Below are 24,927 nucleotides of genomic sequence, written 5' to 3' on the forward strand. Positions count from 1 at the left end.
GGGTAGGGTTCTACCATTTCATAAATATCTATCTATATATTTATACTTCTCCTGAATCAATTTTTAAATACAAGTAGTCATATTTCTTATCAAAGATATCTGAATATGGTAGTGTTGTTCTAAATTTATTAGATAGAAAACTGTCCATCAGATCCGGAACTTTAATGACCGCCGTTTAATGTGTTACCTATGATTTGATACTTCCTCTTAGTTTCAGTTTACTGTACATATGTCAATAGACGGGTTTTCCCCGAGCAGACAGCAATGAACCGGGAACTAACATATGGGCCTATCCATGGATTCTACACCTAATTTCTGCTCCTTCTGTGTACTTTCTGTATTTATCACACTCTTTCTTGTTTTTGAAGTTCCCTGTGTCCAGTCTGAGGATTTACAAGATGGTAAGTATTTTATGCCAGAAAGTAGCTAATGTTCAGTTAGATTTTAAGACGGAGATAGGTTTGCTATTTATCTCTTTCAATAGCTAAGCATAAACATCTTTTCAATCTTAGGCTAAAATTATCGCGTGAGAGAAAACAATTATGTAGCTCTGATCTGACTAGTGAGATATGGTGTTGCCCTACCTAATTTTAAACTTCACAATTAACATTACACTTGAGTTCCAGGTGTCTACTCATGCGTGTGATATGTATTGTACACAGCTATGTTAAGCGCTCAAACTGGTGGTTCAATGTATACATACAACCCTTGTATCTAGTCACTAGTGTGTATTGGGTTATTTATGATTCAATTTAACAAAAAAAAAATTCCAATATACCGGAATGGAGTTGTAAAGAATATATAAAAGACAGATGACTATCTAATTATATGTATGATATATATAATTGTACATCAACATACGTCTAAAATCTTGTATATTCTAAATCAGACAGACACATGCACATTGAGAATTCATCTACATGCTAATATCAGAATTATTTCATGAAACACAATTGGACTCAAAATATATAAACATTATAAAAATGACCTGATGAAACAGGGAAGTATGATACAATAGGTTCCTGTAGTATGATATATCCCTGGATGTAATGATCTACAAAAAAGAGAAATAATATGACACACAGCATAATGATTGCCTTTGACAATGGCAAGTGTCGTCAATTTTGTCAAGCTTGTTGGCTTTATAACAATTAGATATCTTAAATATGCAATACACCGTAAATGATTTTTTGTTTTACAAGAATTATATTAACTGAAAAAAATAGAGGAAAAGACCCAACATAATAAATTATGACTTTCACACAAACTATGCAAATATATGGAATAATGAATGTGCAAACTTTTCTTTAAATAATTATTAATCTGAATTTGAATAAATGTAGTAGTGAATTACTAAAATATATTTCTTCCCACTTGTTGAATTTCACGGTATGTTTTATTAAACTATAGCCGTCATTATAAATTTTCAAGTAAATGAGTAATTTTGTGAATCCAAGTGAACAAAACCTGTTTTGAAAATAAAAATATTCATATTTTATTACAGTTTGATGACATGTACAAAGACACCAAAATTAAGCAAATTTGATAATACAAACTCTGGAGCAAATCAATTGAGTTTTAGTACATACTCTGTTGTTCTTTCTACAGATAAATTGACAGCTTCTCTGCATTATTTTGAGGTTTTACATTCCCATGATGTGAGACATAGAACAAAACGTTATGTTGACCCAGAAAATACAAATGATTTTCATCAAGTATGGATAACTGCATTTGGAAAGTAAGTATTTAATTTTAGCCATTGAGTATATCACTTAATAGTTTCAAAAGATTTTTTTTCCTCATGGAATAATGAACAATTTTGAAACAGTTTTCACATTTGATTGTAGTCAAACATGAATATCATAAATATTTTTTTTCTGATATGCAAGGAATGTAAATGTAGCAATCAGAAAATATGAGAAACATGTCAAGGAGATATAAATTTATGGAAAACTTGAAGAAACTAAAGCTAACAAAAAATCCAGAGTTAGAAACTATTTGTGGGACTGAATATTGACAATTGTATATAATTCATAGGCCATTGAAATCCATTATTTCTGTATTCTTGGCTTTTCAGACAGTTCCATTTGTCTATGAAGAAATCCATGATTTTATCCCACGACTTTCATACTACGTTAATCCACAGAAATGGATCTAGTCAAAATGTTCATAGCAATTCTTATGATTTCTACTCAGGAACACTACATGGTGAGATTTTTTAGAGAATTTTTGCGGTGTTTGATCACCAGTAATGATTTTATTGATTATAAGATGTTTCACCTTTGACCTGAGGCCTAATTGATTATGTAATTGATCCAACAGTAAGCTCACCTACATTTAAATTCCAGATTTTGGTGATATCTCACTAGTGTCTTGTTGTTATCGATATTGGGATTTAATCAAACAACTCTTATCTTGGTAAATAAATTATCAAATAAAGTACAACTTGTTGTCAGTTGTTATCTATCTGACCCCTTGTAGCATGCTGTTAGGTTTCTCTGAAGGGTTATTTCCCTTTGAGAAATCTTCAATCTGGAATCACATTTTTCATTTGATGATCCTTTTGATAATAATTATGTTGCAAAAGGGTTTTTTTTTCATAAAGATTATATTTGGTAACAAATGCAGTGAAAATCAGGTTTTGTTAAAGACATTAAATAAGAAGTATTATCACTATTCTTGAAAATGTTAAAATGTTTAAAGAATGGTCAGTGTTGCCCCTTATTACAGTCAGTATACACTTAGCCAGCAGAACATTCTTTTTTTGGCTCCGCTGGCATAATATAAGTGGCAGGATTTTATGTCTGATTTCTGTATGAATGCCTGATTGTGATGTGTTTTTCTAGGCTGATGTTTACTAAGGAATTATGTTGTATATTATCCAGGTGAGGAGGTTTTCTAGTCAGATGTTTACTAAGGAATTATGTTGTATATTATCCAGGTGAGGAGGATACACTAGCCAATGTATACTGGGAGGATGGTGTACCAACAGCTAGTATTGTCACTGCTGATGAGGTCTATTTTGTCGAGGTTTGTATTTGTCGGATCTTTTCACGCTGGCTGGACGTTGAATCTGAAGCTATAAAGTAGATTTTTTAACAAATCCAAAATATTTGTAACATTATTTGTAAGAAGAAAAAAAAACTACAAAAAAAAAAAAAAAAAACAAGTGAAAAGCGTTGTTTTAAAAACTACATTTGTTTGTTTCATTACAGTCTTGACACTTCGTCGTTGAAACCTTTAATTATAAACAGTAAACATCATAGATATAAAAACTATAATTTATATAGTAAAAAGTTTCATTTGTGTGAAATTTTCCTCAGTTTTTAAATTTAGATTGACGATTTATTTGAAACTTGTAAAAGACATTTCTATTGTATATAAATATATAAATAAATATTTTATCAGGAATCCATTTAATGAGTTATTTCCCTTTTTGTTCATAGCAGAAGTATAAGACTTTATGTTGTTAATCTATTATTCTGCTGTTCACCTACTAGACTGCGCAGAAGTACAGTTACTTTCATTCTTGTAACAAGCTGGACAAATTTAAGACTTTGTTTTGTAAAATTATAATTCTGCCATCTGGTTTGCTCGCCAGCAAGTAGATACCCAGTTACCTCCCTTCTTGTACTTCACTTTTCAAATTTTTAAGACCTTGTTTTCTCAAACCATAATTCTTCAATTTTATCTAGCCTGCCGGTAGATATGCATCAGCTGCCCACAATCACACATTGATAGTCTATAGAAAGTCTGATCTGAAAGTGGCACAGGATCCCTGGGACGGGCTAACAGGGTAAGGACCAAATACTTGTTCTGTCTAAGCTTTTATAGGTATCATTGTTTTGCCAAAGGTACATTCAATAAACAAATAAATAAACAGATAAAAAACATGTTGATTTTAAGAAAATGTATCAACATCAGTAGCAGTGTTAATGGTACCTCATTATCACCTCATTAATAAATGGACAGCACTACATGTACCCTGATACAGAAATACTGTATATCACTCAGCTACTGATAAACCACGACAGGTGTAACATTGTTAGACATTATCAGGTTTTTTTTTGATTTCTTGATAGTCAACATGTCAATACTATCAAAACAATAAAGTCTTCCATGTCAACATGAATGGTTTCATATCAATTACAAAAAAAAAAAATATTTAGGATTTTTTTTAATAAATATACTTGTATAACATATTTACAGGTGTCTGTAAAATCATATTATCATTTTAGTAAACTGAAGACTTCGTGCAAACACCAGAGAAATACATCCACAGCAGATTTGCAACAGAATCAAGAGGAGAAAGGTAAACATGATTGTTGAAGTATACATAATGTCATAAACATTTAGAAACCTGCAGCCCCATTCAAGATGACTGAGGTTATGTAATTTTTAACTATTTTCAAGAATTGTATAAAAATACATTCAAAGAAATAGACATTTGAAAATAGAACTTATATAGGATATCATTTTTTATTTTGTAATTTCTGTGAAAAAATGCATCACTTAAATTTTTTTTTTATTTTGAAACCATGAATATGTGAACCTCTCAATAATACAATCACCTTCACTCTAACCAAACTACATTTAATACAAACACACTTTAAATCAAAAGAGTAATTGTGATGATAATACAAGATTTTTGTTAAAATGTTCATCGATCACTCTATGATCAAAAGGTTGTACATTATATCTGATTTTCCTTTAGGTCAGAGTCGTCGGAAGCGAGCTGTTGATTTTGGGAATCGTAAATACTGTCGGATTATTTTGGTAGCAGACCATTATTTTCATAAGCATATAGGCCACAGTTCCATTCTTGCCACTCAAAACTACATGGTAAAGATACAGAGTATTTATCTGCTTTATTCTGTTGTTGTCAGTCAATAATGAAAAAGATAGTATCTAATATTCAGTTTTTTGACAATTTAATTTCATTAATGAAAATCATAGTTATAAAAGTATATCCAATACATGCACTAAATCTGACTTATTGTATGATCTGTTGGGTACTGATAAAAAGCAAAGAACATATTCAGTATCTTAATGAGTAGACACTGTATGTTATTTAATTAAATCTTTTCTATACTTTTTACTGAGATTTCATCTACTATTTCTAGATTGGTGTATTGGACAGAGTCAATACAATATATAAAGCTACCAGGTGGCCAGATGACTCCGGCGTTAGTGGACTTGGATTTGAAATTAGCAAGGTAACATTTCATGTTATCGATTTTGAAACAATATTCTGCATTTTAAAACAACATTTGAAAAATTCCATTTTTTTTATTGAAGATGTAATTTTGTCCACCAAAACAAAGAACATTATATCTTTTTCATGTGACCTCTTTTGGTTGCTTTTGGTTTGTTTTTGTGACCTCTGTAATTGACCATGTAGGACTTGTTAACAACCTTCTGCAACTTCTTGATATGACCTCTATGAGTGACCTTCTGTGGCTTGTTCTGTAAGTGGCCTTCTGTAGCTTGTTCATGTGACCTCTATAAGTGACCTTCTGTGCCTTTGTCATGTGACCTCTATAAATGACCTTCAGTACCTTGTTCATGTGACCTCTATGAGTGACCTTCTGTGGCTTGTTCATGTGACCTCTGTAAGTGACCTTCTGTGCCTTTGTCATGTGACCTCTGTAAGTGACCTTCTGTAGCTTGTTCATGTGACCTCTATAAGTGACCTTCTGTGCCTTTGTCATGTGACCTCTATAAGTGACCTTCAGTGCCTTGTTCATATGATTTCGGTTATCAAAATCCTATGACTTTTTATGACCTTGTTTGGTGACCTCTGGAAGTTACCTTTGGGGTTTATTCAGATGACTCAGGTAAGTTATGGTTTACATATATTGTGTTGATTTCATTTCACAAATATTTGTTTGTAACGGTTGATTATGATGTCTTTGTTTTTCAGATAATCATCCACATTGAACCTTCAGAGGGAAAGCATTACAACCAGGCTAACCGACAGACAAATATGGAAGAAACATTAGATGTAAGCAAGTTTTAAATATATCCTATCTCTAGGCAGGTAATACTCATTGTAAGTAGAAATAAACTTCACCAGTGTAGCCCTGGTAAGTAATATAGCTGCATTAAACAGCTTGGAGAAAGAGAATTTGTGGTTATAGCACAATCGCTTGAGTGTCAGACTAGTAAGAGGTTTCAGGTTTTAATCCTGACAAAGGCATTAATAAGAGTAAATATCGCCCTCTGTTACACAATGAATGAGGGTTGATAAATTCGATAAATTGCTTTATTTATATATTTTTAATCATTTATCTACACATTGGATAATTTATTGCAATTTACTCAAAATCAGATTGAAATGTTGTAAATGTAATTTTGTTTGACTCAACTCTTTTATTCAAATGGTTAAAAAAGATTGTTAACTTACAAAAGACATTTTGATTTATCTGATATGTACATTTGTTTTTATAACAGTGATTTTTGCCTTTGCTATGATTGTAGGATTTTAGTGCTGAGTTTTTCCTGAACAGTGCCTGTCTCGTCCATTTGTTTACATCCTCATCCTTCCAGCAAGGCCTTGGTCTCGCCTATGTTGCATCGTGGAGAAGTGGTGAATTTGGCGGCATGTGTTCTCCTACAAATTACGGTAATGCAAAAATTATTGGTTTTCTTGCACAGGGGATTTAATGGGTTGAATTTGTGAGTACATGAAATCCACATGTGTCCATAAATTGTTACAGTAGATTGTTGAGCTATATATCAACAAAATCAAATGTCTATAAATATCAAATTTGATGAATAAGAACCTTGAACAATAAGTTAACTTTTTGAACTCATACATGTAAACACTGCATGGGCATCAATCATCTCAGTTTAGGCACAAATGGTCATGCTGTAGGATGTTTGTGATTTTATGGGGTTAAATCAGGGATGGCTACTGAAATCTGGGGTAAATTTGATCTGGATATAAGAACTTGCCAAATCAGGGATTGTGACTCAATTATACAATTTCTCGGGGCTATCCTGAAGATTCCAGGACTAATGACAGCTATGTATAGGATTTTATAGTAGGCCAGTACATTGTATGAAGGATAAATTATTTCAAAAAGACATCTTCAAATAAATTTTACATTTTCAGTTAAAAAGCTTTTACTACGATACAAAAGTATAATCTGGCCAAAATTGATTTCCTTCAAGCTTGGCTTCTATAATTGAAACTAATATATGTTTATTTCATTAAGCACTTTAAAAAAGCATATGTTGACTTGCCAAAAATCTCATGGCCCATTATATGTATATTAGTGATAATCTAAGCTATTCTGTTCAGGTAATTAGCTTTCTTTTGTCATTAAATTTCTTAATTGTGTTCTCCTAAAGTTATATTACTTAAATCTACATGCTTTTAGAGGAAACATATTTAGGTTGGTTAGTGACACAGCCCAGATATTTCATTGTTATATCGACCATTACAGATTATAAGATAGCAGGAAACACTGGTCTGACCAGTTTGAGGAACAGAGCAGGGAACACAGTGTTAACTCTACAGTCAACCATCACCACTGCTCACGGTAAGGCTGTACTCCAAAGTATCAAGTAAATTGTTAACATGTATAGTGAACACATCAAAATTGCATTAGAGACTCTGCTGCAAACAACAGCTCTGATAGATCAAGTGCAGATAGATTCACAGTCAAAATGCAACAAGAAATAATCTGACCCCATGAAAATTGCCTGTGAAAACATTGCCACAGTGATTTAAACTCTATCATGTTTCTATTTTTATCATTTTTGTTCAATGCTTCCTATTTTAAAATTGATAACCTGGTAATGCCCAATTCAATGTAGATGTTTCATTGGTGTAACCTTTAAAATTGTGTAAGAGTTATCTCCCCTCACAAAACTTGAAATCATGGATGAGACAAATGTTAACTTGGTTTTATATAAAACAAGCAACAACTGGTTGTTTCTTTGAGTCAAAAATGAGTAGAAATTGAAATATATTTGTTGTAAATTGTTATATGGGATCACTTTTGAAAGGACAGCGTTTTTACAGGTTTTCATCAATTGATACCAATTTTGGTACATTTTGTATACTGGTGATTTTTATATGAATATTGATAAACTTATATTGTTTTTATTCATTTTTCATTTCATGTTGCTGTTCGATAACAAATAAAGAACTGGGTGAGTACAATTAATCAAACAAAAGTCATGTTACTGTCAGTTGTTTTGTATAGATGTCATTTACAGCTTCAATTGTTTCAGTTGGTGATACAAATATATTTGACTCCATTATATAGTCTGTTGTAGAAACTGATAACTTGTAACAAAATTAATCAGCTAAAGATTTAGAAATATACTCTGTAATGAGGTGAGATTTTTTGATGTGAAGAAAAACACTTTTATAGTTACATTTTAATGTACATGTACAATAACATTCTATTTCTCATTACTTCAACATGAAATTGTAAAAATTAATATACCTGGTTCTACATCATTTCTTTAACAAATAATTGTAACTAGGAGAAGAGTAATGATCTTGCTTCTTTACACTGACTAAAGCATTTATTGAAGTTTGAAATAATGGAAATAGATGTAAAGTACAGTATCATAGGAATATTTCAACACTGACAAGTGCTTCAGAATTTGTTACAAATTGACAAGTGCATTAGAATGAGTTACAAACTGAAACGTCCTTCTTGAATGTATTTCTTTTTTCTTGTCAGTTCAAAGGTCATCATTTAAGGAACTAATTCAAAAATTGCAAGGTTTTCATTATCACAAGGCATAGGCAAAATATTACGTGTATATACATTTATCTTTATATTTTGTAGGACATAACTGGGGAAGTGGGCATGACAATGCTGACAGTGCTGAGTGTAAAGATTTCTATATCATGTACCCTACATCTCAGGAGGGCACTTACTCAAACAATGTGGTAAGTGGAGGGGCCATGCATGGGGGTACTTTCTCAAATAATGTGGTAATTGGATGGGGGCACTTACTCAAATAATGTGGTAAGTGGAGGGGCCATGCATGGGGGCACTTACTCAAATAATGTGGTAAATGGAGAGGTTGTGCTGGGGGGGGAGGCACTTAATCAATAATATGGAAGGTGGAGGGGCCATGCATGAGGGCACTTACTCAAATAATGTGGTAAGTGGAGGGGCCATGCATGGGGGCACTTACTCAAATAATGTGGTAAGTGGAGAGGTTGTGCTGGGGGGACACTTAATCAATAATTTGGAAGGTGGAGGGGCCATGCATGGGGGCACTTACTCAAATAATCTGGAAGGTGCAGGGGCCATACATGGGGGCACTTACTCAAATAATGTGGTAAGTGGAGGGGCCATACATGGGAGCAGTTATTTAAATAATGTGATAAGTGGAGGGGTCATGCATGGGGGCACTTACTCAAATAATCTGGAAGGTGGATGGGCTGTGTATGGGGATACTCATTCAAATAAAATGGTTGATTTATCAATATAGTAATAAATATGAAGATTTATGTACTGGAATGAATTCTTGACTGAAAAAAATCTGAAACTAAAGGTATCATACACACTTATGAAATGGAAACACTTGGAACATCTTGATATACACATCATATTCCTCCAATGATTTTATGTTAGACATTGATATTGGCAGGAAAGTATATTTTTATAATATTGGTAACTCACTATACAATTAAACATTTTCTTTATTCTTGGTAGATTTTTTCACCCTGCAGTAGAAGATCAGTGTACAAGGTATTGGAAACTAAAGGCATGGAATGTTTGAAAGGTGAGATGTTGCTCCGGAATTACTTTGCTGTATTTGGTTTAAAACCCAACATACCTTGACATCATGATGGGCTTATTACAGGATAATAATATACTGTTTATTGGCATTTTTAGCTCACCTGGCTGAGAGGGCCAAATAAGCTGTAGAGATACCTCGGCATCCAACCACTCCAATGTCTGTCCGCCATCAACTTTAATTATATATTGCAATTATTCATGAACAATTGAGCGGACTTTGGGCAAGAGGAAACCAATTGTGTGTGTGTAATATCTTGAAATTATGATGGGCTTATTACAGGACAATAATTTACCATTTATTGGCATTTTTATTGATCTGCAATAAACTTGTGCAGGCTTATTTTTAGACATGGGCATATTGCCTGATAAATATGGCAATAGTTAATGTTCAGTTCTGTTTGGTAAAGGGGATTGGTATGAATAACAAGGTTGGCTGAAACATTCACACCTGACATCTGACAAGTTGCCAGGTATTGGCCACAGGTTGGTGATTTTTCTCTGGGAACTCCAGCTTTCTTCCACCATGTACCCAAAGCGGGCATGTTCCTAAAATACTGCTGATTGTTAATAGGTCATAAAACATCAACAAAAAATGAAATTAATGAATTAATCCAGCAATAACCCTTACCTGATAATAAGCCCACCCACATATGAATTGCAGTTTTAGGAAAAGGAAATCAAATGTTATTTCCATGTCCTGGAATAAGTTCACTTCAAGTTTATGTGTCAACACCCATACTTATTACTGGTTTATGTGTCATTCCCCTCAGATATAACCGGTTGATGTTTCAGCATAATCACTAATTACTGGCTTATGTGTTGACCCCTTCACTTGTTTCTAACTTTATGGGTTTTATTTGGATTTATATATATGCTATAGATTTTAATATTTTGATTCAGAGAAGAACCCTTACTTTGCCTATTGTGGTAATGGTCGATTGGACAGTGGAGAGGAATGTGACTCTGGTACAAGGTCAGACGCCTGTTGTACCGACAAGTGTCTCCTCACCTCAGGGTCAGACTGTAGGTAAGTACTATACCTCATCAGTGTGACTCAGGTCTATGCAAGGCAAACACCTACTGTACAGACAAGTGTCTCCTCACCTCAGGGACAGACTGTAGGTAAGTACTTTACCTCATCAATGTGTCTGGGGCACAAGTGTCTCCTCACCTCAGGATCAGACTGTAGGTAAGTTGTCATATTTCATTAGTGTGTCTCCGGTCTATACAAGGCAAACACATACTGTACAGACAAGTGTCTCCTCACCTCAGGATCAGACCGTAGGTAAGTTGTCACACCTCATCAGTGTGACTCAGGTCTATACAAGGCAAACACCTACTGTACAGACAAGTGTCTCCTCACCTCAGGATCAGACTGTAGGTAAGTTGTCACACCTCATTAGTGTGTCTCAGGTCTATACAAGGCAAACACCTACTGCACAAACAAGTGTCTCCTCACCTCAGGATCAGACTAGGTAAGTTGTCACACCTCATCAGTGTGACTCAGGTCTATGCAAGGCATACACCTACTGTATAGACAAGTGTCTCCTCACCTCAGGATCAGACTGTAGGTAAGTTGTCACACCTCATCAGTGTGACTCAGGTCTATACACAGCAAACACCTACTGTACAGACGAGTGTCTCCTCACCTCAGGATCAGACTGTAGGTAAGTTGTCACACCTCATCAGTGTGACTCTGGTCTATACACAGCAAATACCTACTGTACAGACAAGTGTCTCCTCACCTCAGGATCAGACTGTAGGTAAGTTGTCACACCTCATCAGTGTGACTCAGGTCTATACACAGCAAACACCTACTGTACAGACAAGTGTCTCCTCACCTCAGGATCAGACCGTAGGTAAGTTGTCACACCTCATCAGTGTGACTCAGGTCTATACACAGCAAACACCTACTGTACAGACGAGTGTCTCCTCACCTCAGGATCAGACTGTAGGTAAGTTGTCACACCTCATCAGTGTGACTCAGGTCTATACAAGGCAAACGCCTACTGTACAGACGAGTGTCTCCTCACCTCAGGATCAGACTGTAGGTAAGTTATCACACCTTATCATTGTGTCTTTGGCACAAGTGTCTCCTCACCTCAAGTTTCAGACTGTAGGTAAGTTCTCACACCTGATCAAAGTGTCTTAGGTAAAAGGCTAGTTACCAGCTATTGTCTAAAAACTTATTGTTGCATTTACTCCAGCACCAACATATATAGAATTTCTTTATTTCTGAAACTTTTCAGTAAGATTTATCTTTTACTGGAATAGACATTACCTTCTCGATGAAAATGTTAAAAATTTTGTATCGCTTAACTGATAAAGCATTTATATTTCATCAAATTTGTATCACAAAATTGTCACTGCAATATGTATGAATGATATCAGTATCATCAGAGTATGAAATAAAAGAAAAGAAAAACTGGTCTGTGGGTAATTGAAGGGATACATATACATGTATATCTATATAGTATAATCAAATGGTTTAAAAAATTTGAAAATCTAATATCAATATTGGATATGACCTATATACTATTTCAATTTCATATTAATTTTTCTACAGTCCTTACAACAAGGCGTGTTGTTCTCAGTGTAAACTGGCCTCAGCTGGAACAGTATGTCTACAGAATGTGGATGACAATTTTGCCTGTAAGGGTGATGCCCAGTGCGAGTATCCTTTTCTATAACCTTCAATACTTGGCTGAATTGATTTCCTATTAGACTGGGATTCGTCAGTGTTTATGTTACATTGTCTTCGTGAAGAAATCTTCCTAGAATACTACACTTACTTGTGTAGTATTTATTCTTTTTTATTCAATGCCTTTATTTATTATTTGAACCCTGGACCTCTGACTTACTAGTTTTATGGCTGACTGATGGAGCCAAGAGAAAATCACTCAAGTGGATCGGTATATTGTGGCCAGTATGACATAAGTTATTCAAGCTTATCTGTAAATCTGCTTGTGTTACGGGGAAGATGATAGCTTAATCGATAGATCATAAAATTTTGTTACCTTAGGTGAGGATCTAAGGTTTGATCTGTTTGTGTATCTCAGAAAGCTGAACCATTCCAGTATTGTAGATATTATGATAGCTTACACAGTAGAGCATCGGGATTATCCACCTCAGGGGCATGGTTGTATATCCATGAGAATCTGCTCTGTCGTTTGAGTCAAATGACAGAGCAAAGGCTTGTGGGTTCTCAACGATATCTCAGGGGAAGGAGAAGAACCTAAGCCATGGCAGTTTCACATTTCTATGGAAGCGTATGAAAGATCACTGACTGTCCTGTGTTATCGTGGTTTTGTCCTTTAATTTAGAAAGACCTGCTACCTCAATTACTCAGAAAAATTCCACTGGCCGTTGGCACAAAGATTTGTAAAGTTAGTCACCAGCTACATGTACTCTAAGGAGATTCAGCCTTCAAAGTGTGGAAGTTTAGTGTACAGATCGCCTTACTTGTTTTGACTAGTGGGAATTTCCTTTTAGTCCAGTGATCGAGTGTCCGGCTAGAGACTGAAAGGTCACAAGTTTGAACACACACTCTGGGGCATTGCTCCTTCCTATCACAGATTTGGTGCTGTTGACCACTCAGAGGGTAGAACCTAGTGGAGATTGAGATGCTTTCCTAGAGATACTAAACGAGGGTTATTGTTGTGTGGGGGGTCAAAGACATTGTGAAGGTTGGAGTAGTGTAGAGTATACAAGGTCTCCTCACTGGCCTTTGCTAGCGGGAATTTCTCTTTATTGGGTAAGGTATTTTTCATTAATCCTTCCTATTGCAAATATATTGCAATGTTAACTACCAAATGTGAAAAATGTTTCCTTAAAAAGATTTTAGTGGGTTCCGGTATGATTGTCCACCACCCAGCAAAAAGACGGACAATACATCTTGCCATGATGCGTGAGTATATCATTTAAAAAAAAAATTTCATGAAGCATAAAAGATGCATTTTGGATTTTATAATTCTTTTTTATCTTTTTTTTTACATCCTCAATATTAACTAAAATCATTTAAAATAGAAGCCAGAAAAAATGAGTGCTATTGCATTAGTGTAATGGAGGCTCAAATATTGTCACTTTGTTTAGGAAAATTATTTCACTGTTGTTGCTAAATCTGTTTTTATGTAACATCTGCCAAATTGTAATCTTTTATCACTTAAATCAGTCTTCATCCATTTTTTTCAGTGGCAAATGTATAGATGGAAATTGTGTAGGATTTTGTCAACTAAAAGGCATGATTCCTTGTGTGTGTTCACCAGGTAAGATATTCATAGGGTGGTTGTGTGGCACAGTGGTAACCCACTGGCCTTTCACCTAGATGTCTGGGGTCTCCTTTTTTATCATATTATATTGAAACATCTTATTACTAGCCTATGTACAGTGATAATCAACTTAGTTGAGGAATAAACCACTGACATTTGCTATTTTTGTCAGTTACATTCGCATGGAATTTAATTTCACTATAATTGCAGTTTCAAAAGACAACACAAAATCAGAAAGCAAGTGAACATTTTTACAGTAAATCAAAATCTCTGTTATTCCTGTAATACATGTACATTGATACAAATCATATAGAAAAACAAGAAATTAAGTACCTGCGAAATATCCGAATTGGATAACTGTGAAATATATTGTCGGCGAAAATAAACTACTGTTAGATAAATGAAAATATAGACAAATTTCTTTTCAAAACTCTCCAGTTTATTAACAATAATTTTACACTAAAAGGGTTTGTTACTTTCCTGAATTTAACTGTAAAACGCTCCTGTTCAGAACCCCATGACACTTTACAGTTATACTTGTCTCCTTGATTCCACAGAGAGTGGACTGGCATGCTACAGATGCTGTAGACATAGCAGTGATTCAAAATGTATCAGCTTCACAGAACTGTTGGACGATGGTCGGACCTGTTACCAAGGATACTGCCAAGCGGTAAATATGATAACTCAATAATTGAATGTACGCATAATTTGAATAAATTGGATATTATAGAATTTCAAAATATCACAAATAAATTGATATTTTACCTTTAAAGATGTCGTTAAAAAGAAGATATAAGATTTAAGTTTATGTATTAAATATAGTTTTGTATATAATCCTTAGAAGGGTTGATATGTTTCACTGAGTGAAAGGTTTGTGGTGTTCAGTAGTAAAGAGTGCTTCTAGCATTTATATTTTGAAGGTACATTTCTTTCTTTAAGGGTGTGTGCATAAAAAGTCCATCAAGAATGAATAAGTTCTGGAATGCATTGACAAGTGATATCATAAGCTCATTTGGTAAGTACAATATATCTGGCTTACATCCATTATATACGTATACAAATAAACATGTAAATCATTTGGTTAAAAAGACCAACTTTGTACAATTGTTTTCTTAAGTTGACCATTAACTTATGATTATATACGAGTTTCCTGCAGGGTAAAGTTTTGTAACTAGTTTATTGAGAAAAAAAATTGAAGTAATTTGGAAAAAGAAAAATTATTAAAGAGTATAAGATTTGCAGGTTAAGGTGCAGTAAATATGTTTAATTGTTTTGTATTGATGCAGATGTTTTTATGAGGAACAACATTGTGTTCTTCATCACCCTTTTCTCTGCGATCATATGGCTGCCGTCAGTGATGATATTTGAACATTTTGTAAGTATATGATAACTTTAAACATTAAAGAAATGTATATGTATATTGTATTTTAAAATTTGCATATGAATAGGGACATTATCTTCAAATCTGCCCGCTGTTGTATATGTCTTTTTCCTGACATATTGCCGTTATCAATTCAAATAGAAGGCAATGGCTGGGCTGATGTATAGATTTCAAACAATTTGGGGCATTAAGTGTCATATGTCTCATGCAATAAGCCTGGTGCTTGTGGGGCTGCAGGGTTGGGGGAGAGGAATGGACATTGGGGATTGGAAGGTATATAGAGGTGGAGGTTGGGGGATGGAAGGTGGGGGAAGGGGGAGATGAGGGGACAATGGGTAAGGAGGGCTGGAGGTTGTGGGTGGGTGAGAGTGGGTAGTTGCTTATCAATAGACTCCATTAAGGTGGTTTTTTAGCCCACCATCATCAGATGGTGGGGTATTCAAATCGCCCTGCGTCCGTGGTCCGTCCGTCCGTCCGTCCGTCCGTCCGTCCGTAAACAATTCTTGTTATTGTTACCGCTGTTTCTGGGAAAGTACTGGATGGATCTTTCTCAAATTTCATATGCAGTTTCCCCTTGGTCCCTAGTTGTGCATTGTACGTTTTTTGGACTGATTAGAATTCAAGATGGCCGACAGGCAGCCATCTTGGATTTTGGAAGTAAAAGTTTGTTACCGCATAATTCTTGGAAAGTACTGGATGGATCTTTCTCAAATTTCATATGCAGGTTCCTCTTGGTCCCTAGTTGTGCATTGTACGTTTTTTGGACTGATTCAAATTCAAGATGGCCGACAGGCAGCCATCTAGGAGTTTAAAAGTAAAATTTTGTTACTGCTGTTTCTGGGAAAGTACTGGATGGATCTGTCTCAAATTTCATTGGTATTGGTTTCCCTCGGTCCCTAGTTGTGCATTGTACTTTTTTAGGACTGATTTGAAATCAAGTTGGCCCACAGGCAGCCATCTTGGAGTTTGAAAGTAAAAGTTTGTTACCTCTATTTCTGGGAAAAGACTGGATGGATCTGTCTCAAATTTCATATGCAGGTTCCCCTTGGTCCCTAGTTGTGCATTGTACGTTTTTTTGGACTGATTTGAATTCAAGATGGCTGACAGACGGCCATCTTGGATTTTGGAAGTAAAAGTTTGTTACCGCTATTTCTGGGAAAGTATTGGATGGATCTTTCACAAATTTCATATGCAGGTTCTCCTTGGTTCCCTAGTTGTGTATTGTACCTTTTTTGGACTGATTCAAATTGAAGATTGCTGACAGACGGCCATCTTGGATTTTGGAAGTAAAAGTTTGTTATCGCTATTTCTGGGAAAGTACTGGATGGATCTTTCTCTAATTTCATAAGCAGTTTCCCCTTGGTCCCTAGTTTTGCATTGTACCTTTTTGGACTGATCTGAAATCAAGATGGCTGACAGGCAGCCATCTTGGATTTTGAAAGTAAAATCTTGTTACTGCTATTTCTGAGGATGTACTGGATGGATACTTCTGTTATTTCATAGGTATTGGTTTCCCTCGGTCCCTAGTTGTGCATTGTACTTTTTTAGGACTGATTTGAAATCAAGTTGGCCCACAGGCAGCCATCTTGGATGTCGACAATAATACAGCACAAGCATATTTTCTTCAATATTCTATAGTTCTATCATATTGATTCAAGACCATGTCCATTATCCACCTGAAACTGACTGCTATCTAATAATACTTTGGGATCTTTTTTAAATGATATTTGCTAATGGGTGCTTAATAAAAATATCTTGTGCCATCATTGAGAACATTCAATGAAGACCAGTTCATGAACATTTACAAAACCTGTAACACAAAAAAAAAATAAACAAATCTTCAAGAACTGAAAACAGATCCTCAAATGGTGGGCACCAAGATCCCTCTGGGATCTCTTGTTAAACAATGTAATTAATTCTTTCTTCAATAATTGCCTGTTGATCAGGAGCAGATGATTTTTTTCTTCACAGGAAAACAAGAAACATAAAATGGACAACTTATTGGTCAAGAGACAAGTCAACCAAAAAATGGTAAAACTTTCTGTTTTTCTTACACATGTTTTGTATATGATTGACCAGAATATTGCCAAAACCTTTACAGTACATCTATGTGCTCTACCTTTGCAGTTCACTTACAGATATTAATTGAGAAAACTAGTCGAAAAGAAAGTTAGTGAATATCATATTTCGAACATTGTGGTGTGTACACAGTATAAACCATTGTACTCTGTCCCTTTTAGAGTGTTCCCAGCTCCTATCTAATCAGGTAGTAACAGTGCTTTTTACTCAGGTTTGAGGTTCACATGTTTTCATTTTATTAGTTAGAAAGATAGAGATCGGTTTAGGCCCAATTAATGTCACATCAGTCTCGAGTTCCAACTAAGGGAGATAAATCTGTGACATATTCCTGCATTGATTTTTGTTACAGAGGGAGAAGGTGGACATTCTACCTGAAGAAAATATGTCTACAATTCAGCACATAGGTAGTCTCTCTGTATCAGGACTACGAAGCTCCCATCATTATAGAGACACCTCACGCAGAACATCTAATCATATCCCAGAACCACAGCAAGAGTATGCGCGACATTCCTCGACACTGCCCAAGTCAAGTAAGGATCATTTTAGATACTATTTGATCCATTAGGTTTTATCCCTGTGATGATAAGTTTTGGTTTGCTGTCATTTCATGCTGGCAATTACTGGGTGGTATTTTTAGCCCACCATCATCAGACGGTTGGCTATTCAAGTCACCTTATGTCTGTGGTCTGTGGTTCATTGCCCGCAGTTGCAGGTGATGATAATTTGGGCTCTGTGTGTTCATGTAAGCTTCCGTCCATCCGAGGGCTTTTTCAGGCTATAACTTCAAACCTGTTTAAATCAACTTCACAAAACTTGCCACATATACAAAGTTAGTGCCCTAGTTGTACCTTTTGCTATTGACCACATTTCATTAAATTTTTTCTGTTACCATGGAAACATACCCAAAAAGCACAAAATTAGTGTGTAAATTCCTTCACGGGCTTCAACTTCAAAACCATTCCACTCAACTCCACAAAGCTTTCTGTATATATTAGGCTAGTGCCCTAGTTGTGCCTTTTTTATTGAGGACATTTTATTATAATTTTTTTTTCTGTTATCAATTTTTTTTGTTTCTTGTGACTTATTGTATTGCTACAATTAGAATGGTGAAGTTGAGGAGATGCAAGGATATTTAATTGGTAATTGACAAAAGAAGAATTTACATTTTGCACTAGTGTTTTCACTGTATTAGATCTTTGGGTGATAGTAGCGGTACATAATTAGTGATGTCACAACTTGTTATACCAGTATATATATATATATATCATATATGGGTTTTACACAAACAACTGGGTGCTGGGGATAATGTCATGCTTTGCGACTCCTTGTTGTAATCATCTCCAGTCTGATATGTAAATTTCTCCTTCATCATACCACTACCCATAGTTAAGGTGGAAGGTGGAGTGTCTGTGCAGGCATTTATGCAAAGCAGAGATTTTCATTAACCCCCGAAAAGATTTGATTCATATTTACTTCATAACATCACATAGATAAGTTCTACACCTAATTAGATTTTATTTGCCATCAGTAAAGGTTAAAAGTTAAAGGTTAAAGGTCACACTTAACCTCTTTTGAAAACTAAGCTTGCATAAAAGATATCTCATGAACACCTCAACAGATTTAGTCAGAAATAAAAAGATCAAGATTTTGGGGAAGGAGGGAGTGTTTCTATGTAAACCTTAATTACTTCATTTCTATTTCCTTTCTAGGCAGCCAGCCACTATATACAGACTACCAGAGGGTGAGCACTCTTCCACAGAGTTGGAAACCAGGTGGATATGACCGTAAGGCACAGCGGATCCAGCTAACAGTCAACAATCTGTCTGAACTGCGACAGCAGACAACAAACGTCTCTCGACAAAACTACAGCCATCTTCCAGTGACACAACCTCGAAAGTACCCTTCTAATATTGAACTGGGGCGAGAGATGAATACATTGCCATATACTATAAGAGAACCTGTAGATAGGTCTTTAGGATATGATACAGACTACTACAATAACAAAGCTAGAACTTTACCTCTTCCTGTCAGAGGTATGAGACATGACACCCAACACAAGCCAAGTAATATTGATAGATATACTTCAGCTACTAATGAACCAAGCCATACACAATATGGTGGCTATCCTTCGGTAAACCAACAGCCATTGACTTTTATACCTATGACTCTACGTACCTATGAAACAAATGGCAGCCATGCTCATAACTCTCGCATCATTCAAGATGACAGGCAGCATTTTGTTCCAATAAGTCATAGATCTTCTGATACAGACCATGAAAGTACGCCTAGAAATGCACCTCATTCTTATTACTACCATGAAAACCCTTACGAAGATGCTGCTGATGTAAGTCGCACTCCGAGAGGATATGATAGTCGAGGAGACCCCATCAGTTATGAGCGATTGCCTAGTAACTATGGACCTATGATGGGTAATTCTCCCAGGCAACCACCCAGCAATGAACACCTCCCTGGTAACCAGGGCAACTATTACAATGATAACAGGCATATGAACCTGGGATACGATGGAGATTCAATGACAGAGACGATGATTTAGGACAAATAAAAAAATGTACTGACTGTATTTATATTGTAATAAGTTCAAGGGACTATGAATTATGTTGATTATGGGCTGTTGGCAGGTACTGGCAGTAAGTCCATGGATTTCTCCAGTAACACTGACTTTCTGTCATCACCTGGCACATCCTTAAATGACCCTGGCTGTTAATAGGATGCAAAGCAATGATAAACTGAACTAAATCTGACTCAAAGTCAGGAGTTGGACTTTTGAGAAGAAATTAAATCCCATTTAATTATAATTTTATTGACTGTTTCTACATACACGTATACATGGGCTTATTAACAGGTACAGGGGTATATTCAAACGGTCATATTTTCACTAACATAGAGAACAAAGCTGCCAAAAATTTCTGTATACGTAGGTTTACATGACAATGTTGTTATAACGGTATATAAAATCATAATGTATGTTGTAAGATTTCCTCATACAGAGGTAGGACTGACTGACCTCTATCAGAATGACATATATTGATGAGGTAGAGGTACCTAACTTTGTGCCAGTACCATATACATTGTACATGTAATTAAACATTTCACCCAAATATGTCTTTTATCACTTCAAATTACAAAGTCAAATATTTACCACAGACCCTTAAATTTGGAGATAACAAGTTTTGACAGTAACTGCATCAACTATGACTAATATGCCACATCAGAAAAAATTGTCTTTACTACAAATATGGTATATGAGATATTCTGTTGTCTATGATAAATATTCAATTTTACATTTTATTTAGGTCAGGTAACCTTAAATAAAGTATAATAGATGGACACTGTAAAATAATCTTTAGTTATGTTACAGACTGAGGAATATTCTATAGACATTTTTTTTCTTTTTAATGTATTTGTATGGTAATTTGAGATTGTTAATATGATGTGATTTGATGTGCATGACCTCAGGGATTGATTTGCAGTATTGATGTGTTATATTCTGAGTTCTGAGTACCAGACCTTGCCATGTGGCCAGAATGAAAGGGGAAAAACCACATTTTTAGGTCATCTGACCGAAGGGTCTGATGACCTATTGCAATCGCCTTTTGTCCGGCGTCGTCCGTCGTAAACATTTTCAACTTCTTCTCAAGTTCTACCTGTCTCATTGAGCTGAAACTTACCTTAAATGATCGTGACATGATCCTGACCAAAGTTTGTTAATTTCGGGTTGGTCCGAAATCCAACATGGCCGCCATCTTGAAAACACATTTTTGATTTCTTCTCAAGTTCAAAATTTGAAATCTTGTATTTTATGTCAGATGACCGTTAAGGCCGATGGGCCTCTTTTTCTGATATATATGTTTATTAAAATTCATATTCAGTTTTTCTTTCAAAATGATATTACCTTTCTTATATGTAAATGACATATGTATATATAAGAAGCAGTTTCAGTCTTTTGCAATTAGAAAGGAAACATATGCTGTTTTACTTTAAAGTGACATGTTTAATCTTTAAATCTTCCATTAATTCGTTTTTGTTGACAAGTTTTCCTGTTGATATTTTGTATGATTTTTTGTTGACAATAGATTCAAAAGACTCATTTTTATGTGAATAAACATTCCTTAGGAGCCTTAATTATGTTATTGATAAGTAATTTATCTATTTAAAAAAATAATAAATATATTTCTCCTCCGTACATTTAAAATAAATAAATTACTTAACAGTATGGCTCACTAGTTAGTACTATGCAATCAGATATCTGAAATCCCATCATCCTGTTTATACCAATGTTTTTGATTGTTGTGAATTAAGTTGACATAATATTATATCATTATAGTAAAAAGTCTACATATCATTAATATGCATAATATATTTTGCTTATATATTAATTGAAATTTCATAGAACAAAAATTTTGTACTTTTTGTTTTTGTTATATTGTAATGATGTTATGTTTGAATATGTTTTTTGTGATTTTTTTTTTTCGTTTATAATGGTTAAATTTTTGGAAAATACAACCAACGAATATGCTATTTTTTTCCAAACTATCGTGCGAAATTTTTGCATTTTGAAAGAAAGATGAACAAATTAATTGACATTGCCAATAGATATCCAAATGTATTTACTTAGTCTACTACAAATTTAGGGCTAGAAATCCAAATTTGTACACATTTTTAATAAACAGTTGATAACACATATACTGTTACAGTTTGTAGACAGAGGACTGTTCTCTCCTGTGATAGGTCAGGCTCTGTGTTTGTTGGTTAATGAAAATTATATGGAAGCTTTACAGTTGTCATAGTGAACTCATCGGGAAACATTCGTATTTCTTCATGCAATATGAAAAAGGACGTGTTTGATGCTGGTTAGTTTACTTATCGTTTCTGTTGTTATATAGCTTGTTCTCATTTGGGAACGTAACATTGGATTGACCAAGATTTAAATGGCAGACGTCATCAATAAAGCAGAAGATGCTTACTCTTCCGAAACACCTGGTCTTATTCTCCTTGTACTTCATGAGTCTCCGTGTATACCTTACTTTTGTTCATATTTTAGATTGATTGAATTTGAGTGCGGATTATGATTGTATTGACATGTTGGTATTTTCTTGTTTATATGTTTACTACACAGAAGACTCTCATCTCCTGAGATAGATCTGACTGTCTTTATTTTGAATTCTGCTCCTTGTCTTTCATCACATACTTTGTGGTAAAAATTTCTCTCCAACTGTATTTTGGCAATAGAACTATGTAGGTTTATTTAATACTGGGTACATCTTTACTTTGAGAGTGTTGAATTGAAAGAATTTTTTCGTTTGAGTACCTGTGTCGCGAACTTGTCCAAATCAAATACTCTATATCTAAATGAACCTGTATATAAAATTCATGAAAAACAAATGAGTTATCAATTAATATTTTTTTCTGTTGTGCATAATAATTTGTATATTTGTAGTAAATTATTCTCACAGAACTTACATCTTAAATACTTTATAACATTTAAAGTGTGTACTTTGTTATGAATATTTTTACATGTTGTTTTTTGTATGTTTTTAACCCCTACAGTGTCACCAACTCACCAGATTTTGTCTGGTCAACCCAATATTGACCATCATCACAGCCTGTTTGAATTTTGAACAAAAAATTCAATTACTGTAGAATTCTTTGCTTTTAATCAGTATTTAGAAATTTCAAAATCAATTTTTGGATCTAATATTAGTCAAAATAATTATCAAACATAACAAAGAACGTCATCTAAATACATAAAATGTGATCAGTATCATTTGTCGTGTGATGACAACCCTCTAGGTATTGTGTGTCGTGTGATGACGACCTGCTAGGTATCGTGTGTCGTGTGATGACGACCCGCTAGGTATCGTGTGTCGTGTGATGACGACCCTCTAGGTATCGTGTGTCGTGTGATGACGACCCGCTAGGTATCGTGTGTCTTGTGATGACGACCGGCTAGGTATCGAGGGCTATGACCAGACATTAGATAGCTGGAGGTTGGAAACACTGTCTTGGGCTTCTCAAATAATTAAGATAGTAGCATTAGGTCGCAGACTTTAACAGGAGTTAGAATATAGAAAATTAATTTGTACATATGGCAAAGTAAGAGACTTTAATAGTTTGTATAACAGACTTAGAACTATATCACAGACTTTGTTGGATGTCTGATGTGGCCATATCATTTATCAATATATTGTGGTTGAGGCAGCTTTTCAAATCAATATATAAAATATCATATTTTTGATAATTTTTTTTATATTAGTTAGGAAGTCTACACTATATGGTTGTGATAATTATGTCTACTGTAACACAACTGTGTCTAATAACCTGTCTCGTGTTTCTGTTACGTATTTGTTATCTGTACATGCATAATACAGCCCAGTTTTGAGGGCAAATTATGTTGTTTGTTGTATGCCTGATGTCAACTTTGTTCATTCAATGACTTTTCTGAATATATAGCCAAGAGCCAGTGTTACAATATTATGCCAGTAGCCTGTTTGGATAAAGGGTCATCAACTTTGTTTAAATGGATGACCTTGACCTTATTCCAAGTTTACCAGAGAAAAACTGTGTTCAAAATAGGCTAGAAATCAAGGGTCATCATATCGGAGTTTAAGAATTTGAAAAAGGATAACCTTGACCTGCATTCCGGAACTCACAGGTCAGACACACTTATTCTGTATAACCAAGAAACCTAGGCTCATGATATTTGGCAAAATGCATGCATAAAAGAGAAGATATGAAACTACCTGCTTCACAGATCACAATTCCAACTAGTCCATCTCATTATAGTGAGAGATACAGACCCATTCAGTCTCTTATACCATAAATATGCACATATAATGTGCAATTTTAAGGATTTCATTTTTCAAAAACATAATATGTACTATACACAAGAATAAGGCATCTTACGAAAGTTCATGCTCAGCTGTGTATGAGTAGCTCATGTGCATGACTGAATTTGAAATTAAATCAATTTGTTTTAAAGTATTTTGAAGGATTGTGTTCAAGACAATTGTTATGATATACAGTACATACATGTATACATGCCTAAGTTGGTTATATTGATAGTATTATATTCAAAAAGTAACAAGATGTATAATGTCATGTACTAATTACTTTTTATCCGTGTCATGTCTTGTCAAAGCACACTAATTCTATAATGTAATTTGAGAAAGAATGTGACATACTTTTCGAGTTGCTGTACATAAATTTTCTATGTTTTAGCTCACCTGCCCATAAAACAAGCAACAAACCTAAACTTCGGTACTGTGTCCGTTGTCAAACATTTTCCTAATCACTTATGTACAGATTAATTTTTTTAATTTGCTTATTGATTTAACAGGCATTATGTTTACTGTTCCAGTCTTCGGCCTTTTAGCAGGTGATTGAGTCTTGTCTTGCCACA

The 24,927-nt window shown here is 34.7% G+C and overlaps 1 protein-coding gene across 1 annotated transcript; it reads left to right on the plus strand.

The window, feature by feature from the left end:
• The first annotated feature begins 283 nt into the window (after positions 1-283).
• Positions 284-20,104, plus strand: LOC132563785 (ADAM 17-like protease). The gene is made up of 23 exons (XM_060228539.1): positions 284-401; positions 1,609-1,738; positions 2,078-2,208; positions 2,942-3,030; positions 3,696-3,796; positions 4,239-4,312; positions 4,715-4,842; positions 5,124-5,216; positions 5,924-6,004; positions 6,481-6,625; positions 7,452-7,547; positions 8,814-8,917; positions 9,693-9,762; positions 10,680-10,806; positions 12,346-12,453; positions 13,624-13,686; positions 13,971-14,044; positions 14,605-14,717; positions 14,987-15,062; positions 15,334-15,422; positions 17,400-17,459; positions 17,857-18,037; positions 19,217-20,104. The coding sequence occupies exons 1-23, from the start codon at positions 284-286 to the stop codon at positions 20,059-20,061; spliced, it is 3,096 nt and encodes a 1,031-aa protein (XP_060084522.1). The 3' UTR covers positions 20,062-20,104.
• Positions 20,105-24,927: the final 4,823 nt, after the last annotated feature.

Source organism: Ylistrum balloti, unplaced genomic scaffold (genome assembly GCF_031769215.1).
Source record: "Ylistrum balloti isolate Yb309-2 unplaced genomic scaffold, AGI_CSIRO_Ybal_v1 Utg369676, whole genome shotgun sequence".
NCBI lineage: Eukaryota > Metazoa > Mollusca > Bivalvia > Pectinida > Pectinidae > Ylistrum > Ylistrum balloti.

Excerpts from the sequence above, each read along its gene's own strand:
- LOC132563785 (XM_060228539.1), top strand. The coding sequence starts at position 284 with ATGGGCCTATCCATGGATTCTACACCTAATTTCTGCTCCTTCTGTGTA. Across the intron at positions 6,005-6,480 it reads ATATGGAAGAAACATTAGAT|GATTTTAGTGCTGAGTTTTT; the intron begins GTAAGCAAGTTT and ends CTATGATTGTAG. Across the intron at positions 12,454-13,623 it reads AAGGGTGATGCCCAGTGCGA|TGGGTTCCGGTATGATTGTC; the intron begins GTATCCTTTTCT and ends AAAAGATTTTAG.